Source organism: Amblyomma maculatum, chromosome 1 (assembly GCF_055883805.1).
Source record: "Amblyomma maculatum isolate TAMU_Amacu chromosome 1, ASM5588380v1, whole genome shotgun sequence".
NCBI lineage: Eukaryota > Metazoa > Arthropoda > Arachnida > Ixodida > Ixodidae > Amblyomma > Amblyomma maculatum.
Window position 1 is genome coordinate 126,680,210 of NC_139344.1, and position 21,279 is coordinate 126,701,488.

At 45.1% G+C, this 21,279-nt stretch overlaps 1 protein-coding gene and 1 long non-coding RNA gene across 4 annotated transcripts in view; one reads left to right on the plus strand and one right to left on the minus strand.

The window, feature by feature from the left end:
- The window catches only part of Zasp52 (Z band alternatively spliced PDZ-motif protein 52), a 94,375-nt gene that overhangs the window by 20,737 nt on the left and 52,359 nt on the right, over positions 1-21,279 (minus strand). For both annotated transcript variants that reach the window (XM_084588955.1, XM_084588954.1), the window contains exons 6-12: positions 19,243-19,444; positions 18,192-18,277; positions 14,250-14,352; positions 12,941-13,223; positions 8,749-8,814; positions 5,926-6,013; positions 3,184-3,270 (exon numbers count right to left, since the gene is read on the minus strand). In XM_084588955.1, the coding sequence (XP_084445081.1) occupies positions 3,184-3,270; positions 5,926-6,013; positions 8,749-8,814; positions 12,941-13,223; positions 14,250-14,352; positions 18,192-18,277; positions 19,243-19,444 (915 nt within the window). The remainder of the gene's footprint in view (positions 1-3,183; positions 3,271-5,925; positions 6,014-8,748; positions 8,815-12,940; positions 13,224-14,249; positions 14,353-18,191; positions 18,278-19,242; positions 19,445-21,279) is intronic.
- The window catches only part of LOC146203882 (uncharacterized), a 29,688-nt gene continuing 27,744 nt past the window's right edge, over positions 19,336-21,279 (plus strand). For both annotated transcript variants that reach the window (XR_014703924.1, XR_014703923.1), the window contains exon 1: positions 19,336-19,474. This is a non-coding gene — a long non-coding RNA (uncharacterized LOC146203882). The remainder of the gene's footprint in view (positions 19,475-21,279) is intronic.

Consider the following 21,279-nt stretch of genomic DNA (forward strand, 5'->3'; position numbering starts at 1 on the left):
AGACCAACCAAAGACCGCGTCTTGTGCACCAGTTTTGCAAAAAGAGTACACGCATACAAGCTAACGCTGCTGCTATTTAGATTGAAACAGAGGCCTATAGGTTTTTAGATTAAGCGAGTAATGTCCAATGAACTGTATTACCTCCGGAGATAGCTCTGTCACTGGACCGAAAGTTATGACGATCAGAAACAAGCCTGGCTTTATCCCAACTTAAGATTCTTCGATGCTTTTATCCTCAATGCTTTGCTTTTGCATACTGCTGTTTGAACCTCGAGGCCGTAGTTATCAACAAGAACATTATGGTTTCTTCGTGAACGCGAGTTATGAATGATGCAAGTCAATTCAAAGGCCACTAGTCAAAAACACGTCTACCAACAACGTACGCAGGGTAGAACGAGAGGAGGAAGGTAGCTACACAGTATGAAAAAGAACTGAACAAGCGTTGAGGGGTAGCCTCAGTTCGCAAGCCAAGCCTGCGTTTTGACAAGGGGACTTTTCTTCTGGGCAGCGCGATCAATACTTGCAGGGTGTAAAAGCATTTTTGCTTCCGAGGAAGAAAAGCGGTGAAGGGAGGGAGGTGACAAGACCACGGGTTCCAGATTCATATAAATTCAGACCCAGAGAAACATTCTTTAACTTTTTGCCCTTACCCTACCTCCCTCTTCCTCCTTCCCTCTTTCTCTCCATCACTTTGTTTTCCTCTTCGGAAGCAAAAGCGCATTTAAACTCTGCAAGTGATAATCGCTCTGCCCAGAAGTTCGCTTGGCTTGTGAACTGAGGCACCTCCTCAACCCTTGTTCAGTTCGCTTTAATAATGTATGCAGTGCCTCAAGCTCATAGCGGAGAGTACAGGCGTGAGCAGGCTCACCTAGAGCGCTCCGACTGTGGATGGTGGGGCAACAAATGGAAAAGTTTATTTATTGCAAGTAGCGATTTTCACAGGCGATTCTTGCTATCAAGCCCAGATGCACAGCTACACCAGTGGCCAATGCAAAAGTCTAGAGCCGCACCAAAACACCCGCGATAATGTTTCAGATCATTTGTCCCCCGGCACACCGCTCCTACTCTCTAGACAAGCGTGCTCACATCTGCAAGCGGTATCTTGTATGCTATGCACACAATGGAGGATAAATGGGCCCTGAAGAAACGATTTGACGTTTTTTTACGGTGGATCTTTTCATAACCTTTTCAGTTCACGTACATACTCATTATTCTCGCCGCTATTAGGGACGTAGCATCTCTATTAGGGACGTAACGTATTAGGGACGTAACTCTCAGTGACAGTTGCCAGATTGTTTCTTGCAGCTGAAATAATGGAAATGAACACGTGCTAAGAAGCACTGCGCTTGGTGCCCCTGTGTTTCTTCCTCCTCGTAGAGCCTCAGTTATCTCTCTGTTTAGGTGCAAGCCTGGCCCTGCTAGGCACACACAGAGACGTTCTACTTCTAAACGTGGTTTGTACACCTTCATTCATTTTGTTTTGTATTTTCTATTTTATACAGAAGTAAATCTAAGAATAACTTCTGCCAAGTACAAGAAATCTGCATTCTGTCTTCTCTTCTTTTTTTGTATTATAGTTTCGAACCACAATCTTTGAACGTGCGCGGCGCATCTATTGCATTATATAATAATGGTATAAAAACACTCATTCCACATTTATGAGGGAGAAAGTCGTTTTTTTTTTTATTGAACGCAGACCAAGCGCACACTACACCATTCGCCTGGTTAACCATGGCAAACTGACCTTGCAAATTCGCGGACGATAGCCAAGCACTGTACGGAGAGGTGCGAATGGAAGGCAATGAATGGGGGAGACATTAGAGGAGGAAATGAACTGCCCTGAAGTTGTGGCATACGGAGCGGAACATTTAGGATAGAAGGGGTCAGAAAGAAGTCGGAAGAGGAAGACTGAAGAAGGCGTGAACCATGCATATGATTTTTTCGCGAGTGTGGACACGAATGTATCTGGCATGGAACCGAAAGTTAGGCTTTCTGCGTAATCTTAAGTGCTAAATTACGCGGACAAACTTGTATATTAACAATGATCACCTGCACGGCCCAAAGCGAAGTCTCTCCTAGGTGCGAAACGCGATCCCGTCACCCCGCTAGCCGCTCTCTGTCACGGGCAGCTAGGACCCGAGACTGCGAGACAGTGTTTTCCACTTCTACAACATTGCCCCGCCCCGATGCGCGGGCCCGGGAACGCGCTGTCGTTTCGCGGTCGAATACCGCTCTGTTTGCGGAAAGGCTTAAATTTTCATACACCCATATGTAATACTGCAAAAGTCTGTGCAGCACAGCGGTTTCATTCTGTTTTTTTTTTTTTTGTCTTTTTTTTCCCGCCGTGCCTCAAATTCACATGGCGTCGTTGGGGCTGAGTGGCGTGAACTTACTCGCGTGTTTTGGGCCGAATAGAGTGCGCTGTGCGAGCATGGCGTAATTTCGTTCCCTCAAAGACCCAGCCCCGCGAACTCTGATTAAGCCTCAGAACTCGACTCCCAGCTTTCTAAACACTATTTTGCCTTTGAAAGAGGTCTAAAAGCTGACACTTCACGTCGGAAATGTCATGCTAGCCCGCTGCGCCATGGGACCAAAGCACACAAATGCCTCTAATTTCATTATTATCCCCGCATAAAATTTAGATTTACTGCAGCTATAGGTGGCGCTGTTTTAGAGGAAACCTGGCACTCGATGTCGGAATAGCCTAAACGTCGTTGGAATCGGTATATATAAAAGGTAAAATTTCATAATTGCATTTTTTTATGATTAAATATGTAGCCAGAGAATACTAAGCAAAGGAATGCTGAGCCTGACACCAACCATCATTTCGAAAGCATTCATACTTTTACATGCTTTCAGGAATCTGAGAGAACAGGATCACGCTGTCCGACTCCTTACGCTTCAAGAGGTTTGAATACCTTTTCTAAAGCTTACACCAGCGATTGATAAATTGGCTTTTCTATCATCGTCCTTTCCTAATTTAACACCACTGTGTTCTTGCTTGCAGTTTCACTGAATCTCTTTCAGCGCTCCGAATTCCACAGCAGACACCAAAGGTAAGAGCTGAGGGGAAGTAAGCAACTTCACAGAATCTACGACCTTGTGCTGTACGTTATTTGATTGCGAATGTATTAGTGCATGCAGGCACTTGGTGTGAAAGGGTACAAAAAAATGTCTACTAACATTCCAGGACGTCTTCGAGCTCTGGTTCTTCCTGCGCGTGTCCGTTGCCGATGCCGTTTGTGTAAGGCGTCGTGGGCTCTGTGTTTGCTGCGTGCATCAGCCCATGCATGTTGTTAGCGACACTGCAAATCACCCCATCCGTCACTACAAACGTCATATCAGACAAACGTGCTGTTAGCTCTCTAGCCACAGCAGGTCACACTGAAAGCCACGCCGTTATAACGTCACGGTGCAATTGTAGCAAAAAAAAAAAAAGAAAAGAAAAAAGATTTAGCAACATGCTGAGCTAAACTTGGTTGCAGTGTAGACTTAAAAATTAAAGTTATAAAATCATTTTAGCGCTGGAAGTTGATCCGAACACACGCGTATTTTTTTTTTTTTTCGTTAGAATGGGTTTTCTTTTCGAATTGCTGCTTTCCTGTCACACATGAAAACAAAACACTTTGACGGCCAAAGGCATGCAAACTGCCGCCATCTTCCGCATCCCAAACAATTTGCACGTTTCAGTCAAGTTAGCTCCACTGCATATTTAGCAAAGATGCATGGCTATGTTTTTTACGCTACACTCCAGAACAGGGAAGTCGCGTGGCACTAAACTCGGCAGTAGGATTGAAAGCATTGAAGCCATAAACATGATGATTTTTTTAAGTCCAAATTTTAGATTTATTTTATCGCTAGGGCTACATTAGGGCCTACGGCTGACATCAAATAAAAGGCAGGGTGTTTCAATTAGTTCGCTAACAAAATAAATTAACTCTCTAATTTTATTTCTATGCATCTGTTGTATTTGCGGAATTCGAGCTCGCCCTCCAAAAAGCACAGGTAAGAAAAAACAAATTCATTAAAAAAAAATGTAGCGTGCGTTAGAACGTCCAGAGGTGTCAGCCTGATAGGTGTCTTCACATCGTGACACTGCGCCAGCTGGCGCGTACGGCGTAGACCGCTCTGCCAATGTGCGCTTTGAGGGCCGGATTGCTAGCAAAATGACAGTGAGCACTGTGCACCGACGCGGCAACTATCAACGAGGCCACGGCCGAACCAAAATTGACCACGAACCGCCGTAAGGCCGTCTGGCTCTCAGGTCATACCCGTTGAGTGACGAAACCTATGGGCGGAGCGATCTACGTCACATGCGCTCTGTTGTTTTGTGAAACCATCAAGGTGACGTTTGTGGGCTTTGGAACGCGCGCTACAATTTTATGATTTTTTTTCCTTGCCGATACTATTTGGAGGACGAGCTCCAATTCTGTAAACACAACATACCCCCAAAATAAAATGGGAAAGAGTAAGTATTTTGTTTTGCAAACAAACTGAAGCATTCTGCCTCATACCTGGCGTCCACCGCAGCCCCCAATATAGCCCCAGGGTAAACCTAAAGACAGTTACCCTTGTCCTAAAATTTTGGACCTTCTAAAAAGCACTCGACATAAGTGCGTTCTTATATGCTAACACACAGCCATCTCGGTAACTGTAAAATCTATAACAACAAATAAAAAAGCAATGTTATCATGGCGTCATATTACTTACTCCAAGCTGAGCCTGATGTGCTCCACCATGCTGTTCAACTTCTCACTTGAGAAAAAGATGACGAAAGCGGGTCATCGCGGCGTAGTGAGAGGTTTAACGGACACTGACCATTTGAATGCTTATTATCCGTTTGTTTATGGCGACCCATGGAACAACCAGGATGTGCGCGTTAAGATGCATGATACTATTTGGCGGCGGGATCTTTAAAAACAAAAAGCACAATATGCTCATCCCTCTACTTAGGGCAGCCGTAAACTGCATTCGCCTTTATTAAGTTTATTGACTCCAGCATTACCTGCGATACATTAGTGGTGCAGGAAGAGTCTGACTTTGGGCTCTGTCTTACCTTATATGATTACAGCGTTTTTCTAAAGTAATGATGAATAAATCAATATATAATTCTGCAGCTTAAAAATAGCTGGTCGCCTAGAACACAACAAACCAGTTGACCTATGCTGACTTATATGAAGCGGGGTGCTGCGGCACAAAACCCGAGGAGGCAGTTTGCCTGGTAGCATTAGCAGTGCAAAAAGATCTTGAAGCTGGCAAACTGACGAGCAAAACCCACTAGACTAAACCAGGGAAATTCTCGCCTCGCTGCACAGTTGTCCAAGCATATATGTACCTCGCAAGTCGCAAGATCTACAGCATGAGCTAGGGAATTTCCTTTTGTGTGGAGTTGCCCGACAATCACGTCGCTCATTACCGTTCACCTCAAATTCACACAATTTCGAATAAGCGAAAGATGATATCAGACCCACTTAAGCTCCGCCTTTAAGGGTATGACGCGAAAGCGTAGGGTACCAGCCTACATCTGAAGCCCCGCTTTAACCGAGCTGTATGAACGTGCCTGCGTGGCCTAGAAGTAATGTGAATGCAAATGTCCTGGCAGGCTGATTCCGATATGACCCTCCCATATGAAAGGAGAGGTCCGAGTTGGCAGCGCCTTCTAATGTCAGGCAACATTACACACAGTTAGTGTTCGGCCATGTCAGCTACCGCCTGCCAGCACCTCACCCGGAATTTTTCGCTCTTAACTCCAACGCCGACGGATGGCCGCCGACGCGGGATTTTCAGTGAACAGAGCATGTAACGATATCGCTTTAAAAGTGATCTTCTCAACTGGGGAGGCTCTCTCCAGACAACAGGCGAACACAGCAAGCGAAGGCTGTTTTGCCACTTAGTTTTCCCTTTTTTATTTTTATCGTCTCTTACCTGGTACTGGACGGTGCGCGTCAGCCACGGGAGCTGTCACCGGATGCAGCGGTGTCACGCCACCGAAAGGTGGAGTCGTCTTCGCTGACTGTCAGGCAAGCACACAGGAAACGCAGTGTCAGTAACTGAGCGCGCAGAGTCACTTTCTCCTCTTGCTTTCTTTTGTTGTCGTTATCGCTACATCATTAGACGATCAGCCTTAGCTCTTTGAAGAGGTACGTCAGATTTCTGAAGGACATGATATAAGGCTTAACAACAAAACATCGTGCAGTATCTGCAACTGCTCTTTTACAGCCGTTCAGAAGGAGGTTAATGCTAACAATGATTTGCGAGTACAAAAAAAAAAAAAAAGAAAGCTGCTAAGATGCGTGTTCACGTGTCATGAATAATTACTTTCTCACTTAGCGCCAAATGCCATGATCGCGCTTTAAACTGGTTGCCTTCCTTTGTTGCGATATGTTCGTATTCTGATTTGTTATTCATAAGGCTACGGAGGATCCCATTGTCACTGCCGAAGTTCAGAAAACTTCAAGTGATGAAAGTAGCATAATTCAAGCACGCCGAGGATATGGAGTTCCCCTGGTGCCATGCATCTTAAGCAATGCAGCAGCAACGTTTTCTACACTGTACTATCGCCTTACATGTCTGTTACTTGAACCTTGTATGCAGATTTATGAGCATATATGTGCAAAAAATAACACGTACGCACGTGTGTGTGTGTGTGTGTGTGTGTGTGTGTGTGTGTGTGTGTGTGTGTGTGTGTGTGTGTGTGTGTGTGTGTGTGTGTGTGTGTGTGTGTGTGTGTGTGTGTGTGTGTGTGTGTGTGTGTGTGTGTGTGTGTGTGTGTGTGTGTGTGTGTGTGTGTGTGTGTGTGTGTGTGTGTGTGTGTGTGTGTGTGTGTGTGTGTGTGTGTGTGTGTGTGTGTGTGTGTGTGTGTGTGTGTGTGTGTGTGTGTGTGTGTGTGTGTGTGTGTGTGTGTGTGTGTGTGTGTGCGCGCGCGCGCGCGTGCGTGCGCGCGCGCGCACCGATTTTCCAGAGTACGTGAGTGAATTCATGCTTACAAGGGACGCTTTTCCACGTAATATGCACTGAGAACAACGACACTTAGCACATTTATTAATACCTCTGTACATGGGCACGAACGCAAGAATATCGGTTGCCTCTAAGGGTGTGGCTGGATTCCAATGAAACGCAAGCTTAGCAGGGGCGGAAAAAGGTCGGCGGAAAAGAGACTGTGGGGATGAAATGGATGCTGCTAGCACCGGACCGGGTTATTTGGAGGTATATGATGACAGCATAAGTGTCACCCAGACACACATACGAAGAAGCCTTCGCCTGTAGAAATCGACTAGTTGCTTTGTAAATTAACTTTAGGAACCAGAGTCTCGTCTCCAGATTATGCGTGCCCACCAAGAATTACTTCGTTGTTTTAAACAATGAAAGTCCAATGGTGCAAGGGCGGGCGAATGCGAGGGATGCGATAGAATTTCAAAACTATCGCGGCGTACTCCCGTCCTACCATAGTGAGAGCTGTAAACTTGGGTTTGTTTTTAGAAAATGGACACCTTTGGTGAGCATTTCGCCTGTCTTTATATTGATGGCCATACACTACTTACGCAGCGGTGAAGCATAATAAGCTGCATTACCCGTGGTATTCATTGCTAGGAAATATATCGAGACCCTTCCACGTATGTATCGCAAGAGAGCGAGAATGACTTTGCCTGCGAAGATTGGACACGTGCTTTCTTCTTTTTTTGAGAGCGATGAGTCGAGATGCTTGCACCGCGCCAACTGAGCTCTAAACTCTGGATTGCCTTGCATGATCGATCTGTTGAAAAAGGCCTTCTGTTTCCACGCCCCATCGTCAACAAAGCCTTGGAGCATGCTCATTCCTGCTTCTAGGAGGGCGTAAGCAGTCGAGGAGAGCAGCGAGCGGATACTTTATGTACAGTCTTTGTCAGAAGTGTAGAGCTCAGGGGGTCTGCTTCTGAGCCACTTCGTGCGGCTAGTAATGCATTTCCAGTGCTCCGAATCTCTTGATGGTAAGACTTTTTTTTTTTTTTTTGTCCTATCCAGTCCAATGGGAAGGACTTCCACTAATGCTAAATCAGCACTACTACATGGTTGAGAAGCAGATACCCTGGGCTCTACACTTTTGACAAAGGCTGTCCGTACAGATGATCTAGAATGATTCTGTATTTCTGCGAATCCCGCATTAATGTCAACATTTTGAGATAGACCTGTAATGGGCATGCCATGATTTTGCAAAATGGTGGCATCAATTCGTTGAATGCTGCATTCTGCATGATATAGTGGGTTGGCGTTTCCCTCTAACTGGAGGAGCTTCCACGGACGTCCCACCACATTTGAATTCACTATAGCAGGTCTTAACTACAATATAAGATGAGGAATCATCCCGAAAAGCCTCTTCGTCTCATCGAAAGTTTCCTTTCATGTGTAGTATTTTATGTGAAGAAACTTGAGGACGGCTTGTAGTCCATTGAGTCTATTTTCACAACTCGCATGTTTTGAGCAAACATCAAATAACGCGCGTTATTAATTCAGAATTACGCATTTCCACATAATTGCAGAGCAAAATATCCTTACACGTGCGCAGTTTCAGCGTCGTGCTAAATATAGAAGAGGGTTAGGGATAACTCTGTAATGAACAACCACTGTGACTAAGATTTGACATGCTCGTTCTTCTGTTCTGATTTATTTTTCTTGATCTCTGAGGCAGTAACGCTGTGGTAGAAAACAGAAACATTGTTTAATTTTTTTATCGGTTCCCAATCAAGTTGACAGCAAATTGGAACGCCTTACCTGCGGAGTCAGTGGCTTAGAACCCGCCACGGGAGAATGCGATGGCGCCTGGCGGAAATCAGACCGCTGTCCAGGGAACAACAGAAGCGCCGCAGAAAAAAAAAAAGAGACCAAAGCGACAAACTCAGCAAGATGCAGGGGTGTTCAAATGTGCAAGTCAACATAAGCTCGCATGCAGTACACGCACCACTCGTAAAGCATTGCCGTTACGATTCACGCCGCAATGTGTAGGAGCTGCTAGTACCATGCGACAATACACTTTTTTGTTCGTTTTTTGTTTTCTTTCTGCGTTCGCACTTCTGCGCTCCTGCTAAATTCTTGTCGTATCGACGCATGTAGTCTTCGTGAAAAATATTTGGTCTACCGCATCCGCCCCTGCGCCCAGTTCGAGTGAAGCGGAGGTTACCAACCTGCGGGTACGGCTGAGCAAGCGTATAAGGTGAAGTCGATGTATGCTCCAACCGCAAGGCTATATAAGCGAACGTGTCACATTCCCCAAGAGTTCATGTTGCTTTCAGACTACGCGGTTGCACGGCAGTTTCTAAAGCGTGTTGGCTGGCCTCCGTGAGTGTTACGTATTCCTGCTATGAGATCCATGATCTACTCCGGTACTCCGGCAAGTGCACTGCAACACTGCTTATAGAAACTATATCGGTGAGCCCGCGGGCATCTCTGCACATGTGAAAATTATGAATGTGGATATTTGTATTTATGCATACAGTGGATGCGTGCGCATGTGTATGCGGTGTGTGTATGTATGTATGTATGTATGTATGTATGTATGTATGTATGTATGTATGTATGTATGTATGTATGTATGTATGTATGTATGTATGTATGTATGTAGTATGCATGCATGCATGTATGTGTGTGTAGGTATGTATGTATGTATGTATGTATGTATGTATGTATGTATGTATGTATGTATGTATGTATGTATGTATGTATGTATGTATGTATGTATGTATGTATGTATGTATGTATTTATGTATGTATGTATGTATGTGTATGTGTGTATGTGTGTATATGTATGTATGTATGTATGTATGCATGAATGCATGTATGTATGTATGTATGTATGTATGTATGTATGTATGTATGTATGGATGCATGTATGTATGTATGTATGTATGTATGTATGTATGTATGTATGTATGTATGTATGTATGTATGTATGTATGTATGTATGTATGTATGTATGTATGTATGTATGTATGTATGTATGTATGTATGTATGTATGTATGTATGTATGTATGTATGTTCAGTAAGAGTCCGTGTCTGCTGCCCGATTTAAACTTTCGAGAACGTATCGGGACGCAGCAATGCCGGTAAATTCAGCGCTTTCTTTTAATCTGGTTTCCGTCATGGAAAGACTGATGATGTGCACAAGAGGGATAAGTTCTCAGAATTGCAAAGAAAGTGAAACTAAATTGAAAGGCACATTAGTAGTTGCATTAGTTGCCACGAAATACGCGCTGAATTGGTTTAGACACGGGATACAACAAATATGAGCAGTTCCGCCTTGTTAGCATTGCTATCCAATAAGTTATAACGTTTTCCCAATGGACATCTGCCCATTTACAGCGGCACAAAAAAATTACTCTGCTCTTCATGATTATCATGAATCCGTTAAATGCGCACCTAAATGCCACATTTAACAAGAGGCAAGATAAGAAGCAGCGAGCAACCCGTGAACTGAGGAGCAGCAGCATGTACGGCACACCGCATTTGTCTGTGTGTATTACACTCGGCCCCCTATGCATCCAAAGGCGCTGCCTTACAGGGCTCCATAGTGCCGACTATGAATACGCGGAATACAGACATCCAGCAGGCGAGCATATCTGTACCAAACAGCGAAAGAAAGTGAGCAGCAACAGGAGAGGCTGATGGACACACTGCACAATAGGAACACGGGTTAGGCTCAGGCAGCACAGTCAGGCGGCGGCGTGGCCAGCCCATAGCCAGGCAGCAAGGAGCAGCGCGTCGAAGCGCACTCTCTCTCGAAGCCGTGCACGCTATAACACTACGACTACACGATATCCGAGCAGACCACGGAGCGTCGGTCGCTACAGCCGCGTGCATCCCACAAGCGCGCCTGTGCAGAGACACCGCGCGCTGCAAGATCGCGACCAGAGGCATCATCGTGAGGCCGTGAGGAGCGTTAAGAGCGGGCATTTCCGGCTGCTCATCCCGTCGTGCATCGGTTATACGTGGTTAGTCTCGATCGTGCACGTGACGACCACAAAAAAATAAACAGAACCCAAGGTGGCCAAACTGGTTTTTGTTGGTTTCTCTGCACTTTATTTGAAAAGCATTTCAACACACGATGGACAACACAGCGAAAATGATCGTTCTTAACACTCCTCTTTGAGCATCGTAGTGCGGTCCAGCAAGTTATTTCCACGGTGTACACACTTCGCGCAAGACCGCGACGCTCATCAAAGTAAAATGTGTCCGCTACAGAAACATTTTGAGTAGAAAAAGCTCTTTTACGCGACTATTGTGACGCTGAAACGAACAGCATACAGTGGACATACACGAGACACACAGGAGCCAAGCAGTCGGATCTCGGGCTGAAATAAAAGCCGTGAGGAGATTGCTAATTTCTATCGCACATTGTTTTCCAACCACGCGTAGAGCGGCGGTACGTAACCAACATAGAAGACTAGAACTCTGACTGCACGAACTTGTCGGGCTACCGTTTCTGTTTACAACACAAAACTCAAAAGAACATCTAGAGATTACGAAACTGAAAGATGAATGCGAGTAGTACTTCATACTTGAGTGAACGAGAAACTTGTGCCTTCTAACTAGTGATCTCACAGTAGTCACCACTCTATGACAGCATTTCTTAACATTTATTTCTTTGGTAGTATTGGTACGTTGAATAACGTAAACAAATACAATAAGCTTTGAGTATTTTCCAGGTACTCTTCTGACACTTGACATTGCAAGAATCCTGAGAAATATGCAAACATTTAGCACTCGGGTGGCATATACGATACGTACGGCAGAACATAATTTTCTACTCTAAAAAATATAAAAGAAAAGAAAGCATTATCACACACATCGCCCAAATGTCCAGAACACAGACATGTGCGGCGTGTACAGTTCAACATCACATGAAAAAGACAGGAAAGAAATGTGCCAAGAAAACGGCAATATAGCGCTCCGAAGCAAAGGATGGATACGCGTAATGAGTGAGACATCGATCCTGATTGCTGTTGAGGTACCGTTTCTCATACCACTGCTACCAAAGGCGCCGCAGCAATTTTTGATTTTACCGTAAAAAAAAAAAAAAAAAAAAAAAAAAAAAAAAAAAACATAACGCGTTTCCTCGTCGCGTGGCTACCGGTTTTCAGGCCATAGATGCACCAAGCTGCTACCGTCATAAAAGGAAGCACTCTCATCATCCTGCGAGCAAATGTTAGCTGAACAACACCACTGCTACGAGTGGTTAACACTTAAAGCAATGTCCGAGAGCAATTGTTTTTGAGAGAAAAACTAGTTGCTTTATCTTCACCCATTTTGGTTAAACAACCTATTGCTCTAGTCATAGAACGTAAGGGTAGGAACGTCGTGTTCGATGTTCGGGCTGCTTTTTTTTTTTTATTTAACGATAGTATACTGGGTGATTTCCCGATGAAATGCAATATAAGCCACTTTGCGACAAGTGACAGGTAACGAATGAAGAGGCAAGCTACCTGTAACATTGGGTACAAATGCGCGGTTTTTTTTTTTTTTTCCTAGCATGACGAGAGAGCACGTGAAGCAGAAGCAACCTCCCAAGAAAGAGTGAGGTCAGTGCAAGAAAGATCAGTTACAGCTGCAAGCCCAAGAGGAGATAAGTCTGAGAATGCTCTTCATCCCTTCATAGTGCCCCGGTCTACTCATCTCAGTCGGGTGCATGGCCCGGGGAGTACCTACGCAGAAAGCTACGCGAAAGCATCCCTAAACAGCACAGTCACACCACGCCTCGACACGGCCGCTGCTGACCGACGGAGGCAGCCGTCCCGTACCTTGCCCACCGGGCCGCGATAGAATGGGGCGGCGCTCGAGACGCGCGAGTCCTGAACCGAGCGCGTGCAGGGCTTGACTTCCCGTCGGTGTGGCGGCCGCGGTGAGCGGAAGCGGCGACGCGCGAGTCTGCGTGTTTTCCTAGTTCTGGAAGACTTTGCGGAGGTTACTCACGCCCATGGCAACGGGGGAATCGTAGCAGATGCCGGGGCTGTCGGGGGGCGGTGGTGGCTGGTCGGCCAGCGGAGCCGCCGCGACCGGCGAGTGAGCCGGTGCCACCTGGGTCGGCGTGTACGGAGCGGCAGCGGGAGTGTACTTGGGCGCCGGCGGGGTGTAGAGCGGAGCCTGCGGCGAGACGGCTCCGGCTGGAGCCCTCGGAGCCACGGGTACGACGGCTGGCGCCGGGGCGGGCACGGGCGCCGGAGCCAGCGGTACTCCCTGCGGGATGTGGCCACCTCTGCATAGCGAGGACCAAGGGAAGTTCGCGCTGGGCAATTGACAACGACAGCGTAAAGGAGCGCCAGCAGTCGCAGTTTATGGAAGCTGAATCAGAACTCGCATCCACTCCCAAAATGAGAGCAGTACAAATAATCGACACCCCATGGCAGTACGTAAATTCAGAACAGGAAGAAAAATTGCTGTGACACTTAAGCTTCTCCGTTAAGGGTATGACGCGATAGCGTTTCACGCACACAGACGATGTTTGTTTTTTTACTCGTTAAATTTTCGATTTTTTATGTTTTTCATTTTTATACACCAATTCTTAGAACCAGAAAACATTGGCTTTCCATTCTGTGCATTTTGACACCTTTCAAGCAGCAGTGTATGTGGTTATTTATTATTAGATATCTGCTTGCATGTGACACTAGTCAACGCAGAATCACTCTGTGCCAAGACTTTGCCGTGCTTTTTGGTCCTTCTCATACTCGGATTAACGGAGAGAAAAAAGACCCACACATAACTGTAAGCAACACAGAAGAGAAGCCATCGCTTGATTCATTCCCAATTTTGTATATCTTGTTTCCTTTTCGGTAAGATGTCTCAATTTAGCAAGCTACGTAGCGCCATCTACCCCTTCACTGTTCAACCAAAAACTGCAACAAACGGGCGATGCAGTCAGGGATCGCAGTCAGCAAAATGTCCGTTGCAACCGCTAATCCAAGCATTATAAGTCACATTAGACCCAGCCCCACTCTGTCTTTGGTACAGCCATGCTTTTTGGGTGAAAGTTCGCCATTAGGAATAGCTAAGATTTCAAAACTAAAGTAGTTAAAGAAAACCAATTTATCCTGGCTTGCCTGAGGCAGGCGAACTTTTCTGCTCCTAGTGCTCGTAATCTTTAAAGCAATCGAGTGCCGCTAGCGCAAGCTCTGGCCGTATCGTTTTATCGCCCCACATTCTAGCAGCACATGCAGTTTTCTATCTGACCCTCAGTTTGCCGCTGGCGTTTAAGTAATGCGCTGCATTCGCGCAAACTACTTACGGGGGAACAGGCACAGGTTCCAGGTTGCTCCCCGGCGCAATGTGGCGGGCCGCCTGCTTTGCGTGGATGTCGCAATAGAGCTTGTCTTTGATGTTGAAGTAACCTAGATATCAACCAAATGAGAAAGCCATTCAGTCATGTTTAAGAAGCCACTCTGTCCACTAATCATCTGCTCTGTGGGGGCGGCTGTCAACCTCACTTGGAGCTACTTTCACGAGTTGATGATGTTCAATCTCTCGAAACGGACGTTGGAGGATTACCGTCTCTCATTTTCATTGTCAGCCAGAAAATATATTGTGTGGCTCTGTCCAGTTATGTGGGTTTATCTCCGGCAAAAAAAAAGCAGATTTATTTATTTATTTATTTATTTATTTATTTATTTATTTATTTATTTATTTATTTATTTATTTATTTATTTATTTATTTATTTATTTATTTATTTATTTATTTATTTATTTATTTATTTATTTTGCCCTCACGGCCCGAGGACATTATAGAAGGGAGTTGGGATATGTAAGAGTAAAATATATACAGCAATGAGAAAGAGAAAAAAAAAATCTAGTATATAAAAATAGCCACAAATAAAGAAGACAATACGTCCAGAATATAGTGGGGATAGATTACAGCACATATTTAAGGGAGTAAAAGGCTAATACTGTCATAGTTACAAACATACAAACATTCAAAGGGAAGCCTTAGCTTATCGAAAAGCGTTTTTATCTGACATACCAACAATATTATGGGGAAGGTGATTCCAACTGTCACAAATTATGGGTAAGAGGGACTCGCCAAAACATGTTGTGTGACAAGATGGAACCCCAACTTAATGGTGGTGATCAATGCGTGCCGATATGTAAGATGATCTTGTTAATAACCTGTCTTTAAGATAGCTGTTGTAGTAAATGTTATGAAAAAAGTATAATGACGATCGTGACCTGAGGTGAGATCGAAGTGGAAGGCATCAGCTTGATTTCATGGCAGTTACATTATTGTCCTGTGATAGTTATGAAGTATGAAACGACAGGCGCGGTTCTGCACAGCTTTCAAATTGGAAACAAGTGAATCAATGCCTGTGCTCCATACAGATGCTGAATATTCTAATTTTGAGCGTACCAGAGTTCTATAAAACAATAATTTTAATGAACTGAATGAACGAGAGAAATTCCTTCGAGGATACCCAAGCATGCTCTTGGCGTTATATATAATGTAGGCAACGTGAGTTTTCCAGGACAGGTTAGTAGAAACGTAAACACCAAGCTATTTATAAGATAACACAGTGTCAAGAGAAACATTGTTAATGTGATAAGTATTACACGGATTTGGTATATGAGAAATGGGCACACACAAATTGAGAACCTCGTTATGTCACATTGAAAGCAAAATACATCATTATCATCAATAATTTCACGGTAAACAACACAGTCATCAGCAGAAAGGTTAATTCAAGAAGAAATTTTAGCCAGTAAGCCATAACAACGCATAATAACGCACTAGGTGCAAAGTGATAGGTGTATCAGCCAGCCTTCTGTCTCCCTTGCAGATTGTGAATTTTTATATCTTGATAAAACATAAAATGTGATGCAGGGGATTTTTTTTTTTTTTTTTTTTACTGTCTTTCAGTTTCGCTCAGGTGTGCCTGGTGTTCTGTATATATTTATTCTATTTGTTCAAATAACTTTAGTTGTGAGTCTACGCCTGTCCTCTTCATTACGTGTTTAGTATTCGTCTTTTTTTTTTTTAGCGCAGTGCGTTATTCCAATCGTGTCTCTGTACCAACTCGCCCAACTTTCTACCTTACGCCAGAACGGACAGGCACCTAATGTGAGTCAACGTTTTTTAAGGCGAAAACACTTAATGCCTCATCGTTGTCGACAGAATGTTGTCAGCCGAGGTGTCACGCTTTCGAGAGCGAGTTAAAAACAAAGTCATAAACCTTGTCAACACCGGGAATCGAACCTTCATCCCTTGGATCCCCAACATAGCGCTTTACCAACTGCGCCACGCCTGGATAGTGAAACGCTTTTCATAATTCCCCTTGTCTACCGTGAGGATGATAGCGGGATTCCTCGAGTGATAAACACAGCGCCTTTCCTTTCCTGTAAACAAATTATAGAAAGCCGGTGAACTTTGATGCGTGCATTGAAATGCTGGTTGTGTTCGACAAGGGGCGCGCGATATACCGTCTCGAGATGCCATGACGTCACCAGGAGATTCATGCGTATACGAAGCTGACCCCTCCGGGCGTCAGATCCAGGCGTCCGTGCGGCGCCTTTTATTTGGCGTTTCCTCGAACGCCGCACAACACAGCAAACAGAAGCCGACCCAGATGCTTAAGAGGCGTTAGCACAGCAGGCATCAGCAGCGTTTGAAATGGATTTACAGGATAGAGAAGGCGCAGTATTCGTCACAAAATATCCGCGGACACATGTACCACGTCGTAAAGGAAGGCAGGAAGGTGGGAGTGAAAGAAGAGAGGGAGATAGAGGTGCCGTGCTACGATCCACAGCGCTATAATGGCCTTCGCCTCATCGCACTTTAGCCTTCCAAAGTGCCCTCTATAATTTTTGCCGTTACATATTGTGAACGGTTAGAAAGAAAGCGGTGCAGCCATGTAAGTACTGTAGGGTCTGTGTTAAGGTTACTCAATTTAAGGAACACAAGCTCGCGAGAGACCTTGTCGAACGCTTTAGAGAAATCAAAGAATATGCAATCTGCTTAAGACCCGCGGTCAAGGATTATTGGAGAAAAGAAAATGAACGCAATTCACTACTTTCCTGCCGCTTGATAAAACTTATGACATGTAGACCAACAAGAACTTCGTGACCTGTGTTCTAAAGTGAGTACACTCACTTTAGGCAACAGTCACACTCTAGAACCCAGGCCACGAAGTCACGAAGGCTCAGAGATCCTGGTTGAAATTTGCAGAACGCACAGCAGTGTATTTGCGAAGTCGGCCGTTGACGACGGCGCTTTTTTTTTCTTCTTTTCTTACTCTGATAACTTAGAAGAGCTTCGTTTCAGTCAGCGAAAGTTGCGTTCTTTTTTTCTTTTTTTTTTGGTAATGCTGAGATCAATCAATATAGATTGATTTCAATTTGTCCACAGCGTCCCTTTAAAATCGTCGTTTACTAAAAGGAGTCCGACAGGACGTAGCTTCTACGCACAGTTTCTGCCGAAAGTAGCCAGGCTGTAGTGTCTGTTTCCAGTAGTACATAAGTTGGTTATTTTATGGCAAAGGCAGTAAAAATAGCTATGGATAACAGAGAAACCTCCGGACTATCGCTGTTTTCTTTATTACTTGCTCGACTCGTGACAGGCTGGTCCAAGTGCCAGAATTAAGCTAGCTGAAGAGTCCCAGAGCCAATAGGGCATGCAGCCGCCCTGCATGGAGATCTAGGCAAGATATTCCAGGCCATGTCAACCATATATGGGAGGGGGGAGTTATTTGAAGTACGGCAGTGCGCCTAGATTTCAATGCTTCTTAAAAAATATAGGCGGTCCAAATTAGTTCCATGCTACTCCCTACGGCATTAGTGAGGCTGCCAACCTAACTCTTCAACGTAAATGTTATATCTTATAGTTTGGACACCAAAATTACACCGCACGGCAAAGCTACTTCGATTCATTCTATTTTATTTTCCGGCAGACATAGTTTTAGGTATGTGGTGCAATCTTTATAATCTCATGATTATAAGTTTTTATAACACAAGAGAATCGTAACATTTTTTTTTTTTTTTTTTGAGCTGTTACGTATCTCTCGCTAGAAAAGATTGCGGTCAAGGGCTAAAATTACATTTCAAGACAATATCTGCAATAAAAGATTCTAAACTCAAGTGTGGGACAGTTGTTTGAAATGGAAAGGTTACAGGAGTCAGGCAAGTAACCTCTGCTACAAGACCAAAACGTGCGAGTACGTTATTACTCAGGAACCAAACCGCATACCCATGTTCTTAAGAGAAGTTCCGCAGGTGGCGCAGCGGAAGCATTCGGCGTGCAGGGCGCGATCCTTGATGCGAACAAAGACGCCTCTGCACAAACACAAAGAAAAAGAAAGAAAACAATCACGTTCGTGCCGTTTGTACCCTAAGCTATAAAAGCAGGCATTTCGCTTCTGAATTACAAACTACGCACAGCCATATCACAGTGAAACGGATTCTTTTATAAGTTTAGCAGCAGGTACTAGTGCTAAGAATCTATACTTTCAAGAACTTATCGCGAATAGAGATAATTAGACAACAGTGGCGCACTTGGGGCTAGCAATGTGTTACGGTGTTAAGTCTATACACCACGATACTATATAGAAATTCTTTCATACGCTTAGCAAGCTCAGTTTTCGAGAAATAAAGCGTAGCCACTATCGGCTTGCGCATTCGTCGCTTGTTGGAATCAAAATAATAGCAGAAAATTTGTGCGTGAAATGAATTCACTCTGCATAAGGCGTTCATTCTGATATTTCCGATATGTGAAACAAACTGCTCCCAAGTTCCTATCCTGCCCCTCTGTTCAAAGCTCAACTTAATTCCGGTGTCAGCCCCTCTCAACGTGTACTCCGTTATCGTGGCGATTTTTGAGTTGGTGCGGACTCCCTTTTCGCTGGCCGCGATGTTTCCGTGAGCGTCAGTCGCCGCCTTTCTAAAATGCTCTCGATGCTGAACGCCCCTAGAAATCACTCACGGGCGGCCACCGCGCTTTCTTTAATTCATGAATCCGGCGCGGCGAGGGGTCATCAACGGAAGAGGCTGAGGGGCCGGCAGCAGGAAGCGCAATAGGAGGAAGGGGAGGGGAGCAGCGACACGCGCCAGGACGACGATCTCCCGAGTGACAAGCGTAAAGGCGGCAGGCTGCACCACCGCCCTTCGTTTGATGCGTGCCGCGTAAGGCGAGCGTACAGCCTTCCTCTGGTCTACTTTGCTTCCTATACATGTATATATAATCCGCATCTACAGCATCCGTGGGCGTGGCTGGCACGCGCGTACACACGGGCAGGACGTACACAATGAGCCTTCCGCAGTCGGCGCACGTGTTGGGGGCGCCCACAGTAGTGTTGGACTGCCCTGGAGGCGGCGCGGGAGCCGTCTTGGGGGCCTCCACGTGGCGCAGATTGACCATCGGCGAAGGCGTCGGGCTGCTTGGGGTGACCGCAGCAGGCGGAGGCCCGCCCAGAGCCGGGCTGCTGCTGCCGCCGCTCCCGTAGTCTGCAGCGAGGGCAGCACGGCAAAAGGCAGGTTAGGCCTATCGAATGCTTTGCACTGCAAGCGTTTTCGAGGTACAGTGGTTACTTGTAAACCGACCAGCTTAGAGCTGCTAAAGACACCTTGTGTCAAATGAAGACAGGCGAAGACGATTAAGATGTAGACGAGTCCGTAAGGAGGGCATGAATGGTTTTCAAGGGGCTATAGGGTCACGCCAATCTGCAATCACGGGGCAACGACCATGAAAGAAGGCAGTATACGCTCTTTGCGGTCGGCAGCTTATTCCAGAGCGGCGATAGAGCATGCATCACTCCTGTGTTACGCAAGCGTATACCTAAACGCTGAAGAAGTCATCCTGAAATGTTCGCTTCGTGCGTATGTCCAGTGATTGCTTATTCTGAAAACCTGAACAAGGGACGCACTTTTCATCTTCGCTACTTCACTGTCTTCTCTTTTTCAGTTGAATGCCAGTTCAGTTATTTGGCTCAATGCCAGAGTAATCCAAGATTATGATCTTTCAGATATACTTGGCATTTAATCTAAACTTCCACACATTTAAGCATGTGTCGTCCGTACTGCTATCGGTTGACTTTGCATGGGCGCATTTCTAAAGTTGTTTTTGGCTACAGCAGCAAACGGCAAAAAAAAAAAAAAAAGAAAAAAAAAAAAAAAAAAAAAAACGAGACGTTCGGTTAGGGCACAGTAGCGTAGCGAGCCAGTGAGACTCGTACGGAGTTCAGTTATCAACGGATGCCGAATACACTGTCTAATATATGCGACAGCAGAACTTTCGGAAATTTCGGACTCGCGTTACAAGACCACATGCACGTTACTAGACTAAAATGCACTCGTCCTGACGTCCAGTATTATATTGCCGCCACGTGCACTCTGGGCATAGGAGAAAGTCACATCAGCTAGTAGCCAGTGGCGACCTAAGCAAGCTAGCGAAAGCCCCATACACGTCGAGGTAATGAGCAGCGCTCAGATGAACTGACCGAGGTCTGTTGTTTCTCTGGGCCCTTGACATGTTCGATTAGATTGACAACAGCCTCGCCGCCAATCGTCGCGCGTTTGCAACACGGGTGAGACGCAATTGCTAGCAACCCAACGCACCGTTACTGTGATGCTGTTTTACTGTAGTTCGTCACGAGGAAACGCTACAGCGGCGTGGCACTGACTCTATGAGCCGCTAGCAACCAATTCACGGTAGGCATTTTTGGTGGATTCGAGAGCGAACAGTTTGGCTGTGCAGACTTAAATATTCCTCGCCCGTATTCCTGACCTGGAAGCGATTTTTCCTATTGACATTTTACTTGTTATTCAGCTGCAGATTGCAGCTTCTAATTATTTAGTTATTTACATCGAGATTCTCTCAGCTGTGGCGAGATGCGTACGCAGTATCTACGCTATAGACTCACATTAAAAAAAAAATTAAACGAAATTGCGGAGCTACAATTTTTTTAAAACGAAAATCTTATGAACTTCACAAGACAAGGCAGCAACAAGTGCAGCTTTCTCGGACATTAGTTTTAATTGCGGCAGCTGTCGAATATGTGTGTTAAGGAAATAATGAAGGGAGTGACCCAATCTTCGACGCGGAGAAATATCTTTTAACGTGTGTCCTGTGGTCGCATTTAGTTGTTAAAACTTCCATAGCAAACCAATGAAGATCATCTTTGATGATAGCGAAAACGTTAATAGCGAAAGAAAAAAAAAACGTTAGTAGCCGCACGAGAGATCTGCAGACATATTGACTGTTATAGTGAAATTTTAAGACAGGATAAAAATTGTTCAACCAGAAGAGACTTTCGTTTAAACGCTCTTGCCCAGCATTTCTG